The sequence below is a fragment of the Ipomoea nil genome, unplaced genomic scaffold (assembly GCF_001879475.1).
Source record: "Ipomoea nil cultivar Tokyo-kokei standard unplaced genomic scaffold, Asagao_1.1 scaffold2297, whole genome shotgun sequence".
Taxonomy (NCBI): domain Eukaryota; kingdom Viridiplantae; phylum Streptophyta; class Magnoliopsida; order Solanales; family Convolvulaceae; genus Ipomoea; species Ipomoea nil.
This window is the reverse complement of record NW_017618725.1, coordinates 1,120,895-1,125,890: the sequence shown is the minus strand read 5'-3', so window position 1 is coordinate 1,125,890 and position 4,996 is coordinate 1,120,895. Positions and strand designations below refer to the sequence as shown.

The window sequence follows — 4,996 nt, the reverse complement described above, 5'->3', positions numbered from 1 at the left end:
ATTAGTAAAATAGTGCAATTTAGTCATAATTTTATTTACTAATTACTATTCCATAAGTTACCACTTATTTGACACATATTAAACTAACATGTGATATTCTGATGATTTTGTGAATTTTAAGTGTATAATTATTTTTTAAATCTTCTTTTAAAAAAATAATTTTTAAAAGTTTTGATTGAAAAAGATGAGCCATTGGCCGTCTAAACTATCGATAATTGTTTTTAATGTTTGTCTCCAAACAAAGGCGATCAAGAGATGAATGTAGAAGGAGAGTGTGCCATTACTTTTGTTCTAATTTTGATTAATAATCAACTCTCAATTTTTTTTAATTAATAATCAATCACAATTTGATGGTGTGTATTGTATACTGAGTAAATTCTGTATCTACAAATTACACAGAAAATATAAAATACACTAAAAGACAACATGTGATAGACTTGACAAAAAAAATGTTAATAAAAATTAAACCCTTAAATTTTTATTACAAGATTCATACTCCACCCACTTAAAAGACCACTTTCGAGTTTCAATATTATTCTCTAGTTACAGTTGAGTGCGAAATCCTAAGAAAAAAAAAAAAAGTGGTCCACTAACAAAGATCAGATATGATTATAGTATAAGAGAATAATATTAAATTGGATTACACTTTTGGACTGGTTGTAAGTTGTAAGCCAATTATACAAACTCAGAAAGAGAAACAAGAACGAAATTATGGAAGAAACACTGAAACATCAAAAAGTAGAAACACGGACGCATAATTAAGGTTGTACAAAAGCAAAATTAACCCATAATAAATAAATGTAATTAAATTTAGATGTGCGCAAGTGGTTGGAGGGTGAAACCTCCACGTCTTCTTGTCTGTTATTACTTCTTTCAACAATCAACAGTTACCACTCAGCCACGCCTATAATGACCCGTGAACTACCATTTGTCATCTTCAAGATTTATTTATTTATTTATTAATAACTAAGTTTCTGGACCTATATTCTAGATTCTATGAATACGCTTCCAGATTCAATCTATCAATCTAGACTTAACATTAAATTATACACTCTTGTGTATAAAAAATTTATAATAAGGATCAAACGCATACTCATATTATCGTTGAAAATAAGTTTTAAATAAGATTTCTCATTCGAGAGGGTTGATATTTTTTTCTTTTGTTTCAACCAAAATAATGATGCACTGTTTGAGTGCTTTTCTTTACCTGGGGAAGAAGAATTTGACTAACTCGGAAATTTGTACCACACTTGCTTTCTTGCAGTGCTAAAGTTTTAAAAAAGGACACAAGAACAGTGATAAAGTGGCTTAAAGAAAGTTGAATACATGTGAACAAAGACCATTCATTGTATATATACTAGGCTAAGTTATCACAATATTTGAATAAAAGTATACATGAAAATTCAGTTAGCCAGCGCCAAATTAGTAGATAAGTAAAATTAAGACTCAGATTATACTTTTTATTGGTTTAAAGAGCTTGAATATGGGTCATTTACACTCCGGTCCGACAGAGAATCTGAGTGAATGTAAAGCATGGTAATGACCTTTGCTTACTGTACACAAGAAGCCTTTCACTTTGAGAGGTTGCTACCACACACTGTACTTGCTGAGACTCATCTTGGGTTGTTATCGTTCCCAAATCTTATTTATGTGATAAATTGAATTGCCTATGCGGATTTAATTTAGTTGTATTATTTACCACCTAGTTGAAAGGTGAGGATATGTATAGTATTAATGAAATAGGTGAAAGGTGAAAGGTGAAAGATTGGTATGGGAATATAATTGAAGTAAAAGGGTGTGACAGTAATATTGTCCACCCACGTAGGTGCACCTTCTTTAACTTCCACGAATTTAATATATATCTCTTGGCTATTTTATATGTTGTTGTCTTTCATAATTGTCATTTTCCATTGGTTTTATACATGATTTAGCGTCCAAGATCGAGTAAACATCACTCCATTCATTTTCTGAAAGGATGGATCTTTTGTTGTTGCAAATCAATCATCAATCATTTTTTCCCATTTCTACACACAAACCAGACGACAAATAGCCACCGCCCACTCCACTGTCACTCACTCACTCCAAAAATTCATACACTCTGCAGAAAGATAGAGGGGCTAAGATTTCAGCGTTTCACATTCAAGAAAGCTTTAGCTTTCCCTTTCGCGTCTATATATATATATATAACCCACCGTTTCTCTCTCACTGTTTTCTCCTCCATTGCCTTATTTGTTTGGATGGTGAAGGGGAAGATGGGACACTGTAAAATGTTTGTGTGTGTAGTGATGGCTTCTGTGCTCCTGGAACTGTGTTACGGTTCCGGGGAGAAACAGACGTATATTGTTCATATGGCGAAATCGGAGATGCCGGCTGGGTTTGAGGATCATAGTCACTGGTATGATGCGTCGCTTAAATCTGTTTCTGAGTCGGCGGAGATGATGTATGTGTATAGAAATGCTGTACATGGATTCTCCGCCAGGCTTACGGCGGAGGAAGCGGAGTCCCTGGGAAATCAGCCCGGGATTTTGTCGGTGCTGCCGGAGATCAAGTATGAGCTTCATACTACGCGGACGCCGTCGTTTTTGGGGCTGGACAAGAACGCGGAGTTTTTCCCGGAGTCTGACGTGGCGACTGACGTTATCGTGGGGGTGTTGGATACCGGGGCTTGGCCGGAGAGCAAGAGCTTCGACGACAATGGTCTTGGGCCGGTCCCGAGTTCGTGGAAAGGGGTGTGCCAGACCGGAAAGAATTTCAAAGCGTCGGATTGTAACAGAAAGCTCATCGGCGCCAGGTATTTCTCCGTGGGTTACGAAGCCACTCTGGGGCCAATCGACGAGTCTAAAGAGTCCAAATCGCCGCGAGACGACGACGGCCATGGGACCCACACGGCGTCCACCGCAGCTGGCTCTGTCGTCGCCGGTGCTAACCTTCTGGGTTACGCGCCGGGATCTGCTCGTGGAATGGCCACGCGCGCTAGACTGGCTGTCTATAAAGTCTGCTGGATGGGCGGGTGTTTCAGCTCCGACATATTGGCGGCCATGGACAAGGCCATTGAAGACAACGTCAACGTCCTTTCGTTGTCCCTCGGCGGAGGAACCTCGGACTACTACAGAGACAGCATTGCCATGGGAGCTTTCGCCGCCATGGAGAAGGGGATTCTGGTCTCGTGCTCTGCCGGCAACGCCGGTCCTAATCAATACAGTGTGTCTAACCTGGCACCCTGGATTACCACCGTCGGCGCCGGAACTCTGGATCGTGATTTTCCGGCGTTTGTTAGCCTCGGCAACGGGAAGAACTATTCCGGCGTTTCTCTGTTTAAAGGCGAGTCGCTGCCTAACAAAATGCTTCCTTTTGTCTATGCCGGCAATGCTAGCAATGCTACAAATGGAAATCTCTGTTTGATGGGCACTTTGGATCCTGAGAGGGTGAAGGGCAAACTTGTACTCTGCGAACGGGGAATAAATGCTAGGGTTCAGAAGGGTTCGGAGGTAAAAGCCGCCGGCGGAGCCGGAATGGTGTTGACGAACACCGCCATGAATGGGGAGGAGCTGGTGGCGGATGCCCATCTGCTTCCGGCCACCGCCGTGGGTCAAAAAACCGGGGACGAGCTTAAGACTTACTTGTTCTCGGATTCTAATCCAACGGCCACCATTCTATTCGAGGGAACGAAGGTGGGGATTGAACCGTCGCCGGTGGTTGCGGCGTTCAGTTCCCGGGGTCCGAACTCAATCACCCCGGAAATACTAAAACCGGATATCATCGCACCCGGAGTGAACATTATAGCCGGTTGGACCGGCGCGGTGGGTCCCACCGGGTTATCCGACGACCCTAGACGGGTAGCGTTCAACATCATATCTGGCACGTCAATGTCGTGTCCCCACGTGAGCGGCTTAGCCGCGCTGCTCAAAGGCGCGCACCCTGACTGGAGCCCAGCCGCCATCCGCTCAGCTCTCATGACCACCGCATACACGGCCTACAAAAGCGGCGGCGGCGCGCTGGTCGACGTAGCCACGGGAAAGCCATCCAACCCGTTCGATCACGGGTCGGGTCACGTCGACCCGGTGTCGGCTCTCAGCCCGGGACTGGTTTACGACATGAACGTCGTTGATTACCTGAATTTCCTCTGTTCCTTGGGCTACACTCCATCGCAAATCAACACTCTAGCGAGAAGGAATTTCACCTGCGATTCCACCAAGAAATACAGCGTTACAGACCTCAATTACCCTTCATTCGCCGTTTCATTCGCGTCGCAAATGGGCGGCGGCGGTTCAAGTTCATCAGTTAAGTACACCAGAACCCTGACCAACGTGGGAGAAGCCGGAACATACAAAGTCTCCGTTAACGTACCAAACAGTTCCGTGAAAATCTTGGTTGAACCTCAGACGCTAAGTTTCAGGCAGACAAACGAGAAGAAATCGTACACCGTAACGTTCAGTGCTCCGGCAATGGCGGCCGACACAAACGTTTTCGGGAGAATCGAGTGGTCTGACGGGAAGCATACAGTGGGAAGTCCGGTGGCCATTTCTTGGTCGTAGAAAACATAGGAAGGAATATAATTAATGTATACTCTCCTTAATTATTATTATTATTATGTAATAAATTTGCTAGCCTCCTTCCCTGCTCTGCTGTATTTTATTTGTTACTCATTCAAAGGAGTGAGTGCTGTAAGCTTGTAACATTATTTAACGTTGTAATTTATCGAATTCTGCGCTGTTTGTTTCTCTACCAAATTTCAGTGTTTTCTTTGCACTTTTGTACAGCATTATATTGTGTCCCCATCCCAATTCCGATCCCAATTGCAATTTGGTTGAAGCTATACAAGAGTACGTTCCTTAACCGAGATTAGATATGCGTGCACGGTTTAGTTATATATTCCGTTTTGGTAACATGTTTAGTTGTTGGGAAGAACATGTTTAGTGGTTTTGATAAGTTAGTGTTTCGAGACAACAAGCAATTAAGCTTACCGTATTTAGTATTGTTTGGTGTTACTGTTACT

General features: G+C 42.6%; 1 protein-coding gene across 1 annotated transcript; it reads left to right on the top strand.

Moving 5' to 3' along the window:
• The first annotated feature begins 1,877 nt into the window (after positions 1-1,877).
• On the top strand, positions 1,878-4,749 carry LOC109151904 (subtilisin-like protease SBT1.7). The gene has a single exon (XM_019299507.1). It carries the CDS (start codon positions 2,238-2,240, stop codon positions 4,533-4,535), a length of 2,298 nt encoding a protein of 765 aa, XP_019155052.1. The 5' UTR covers positions 1,878-2,237; the 3' UTR covers positions 4,536-4,749.
• The last annotated feature ends 247 nt before the right edge of the window (positions 4,750-4,996 follow it).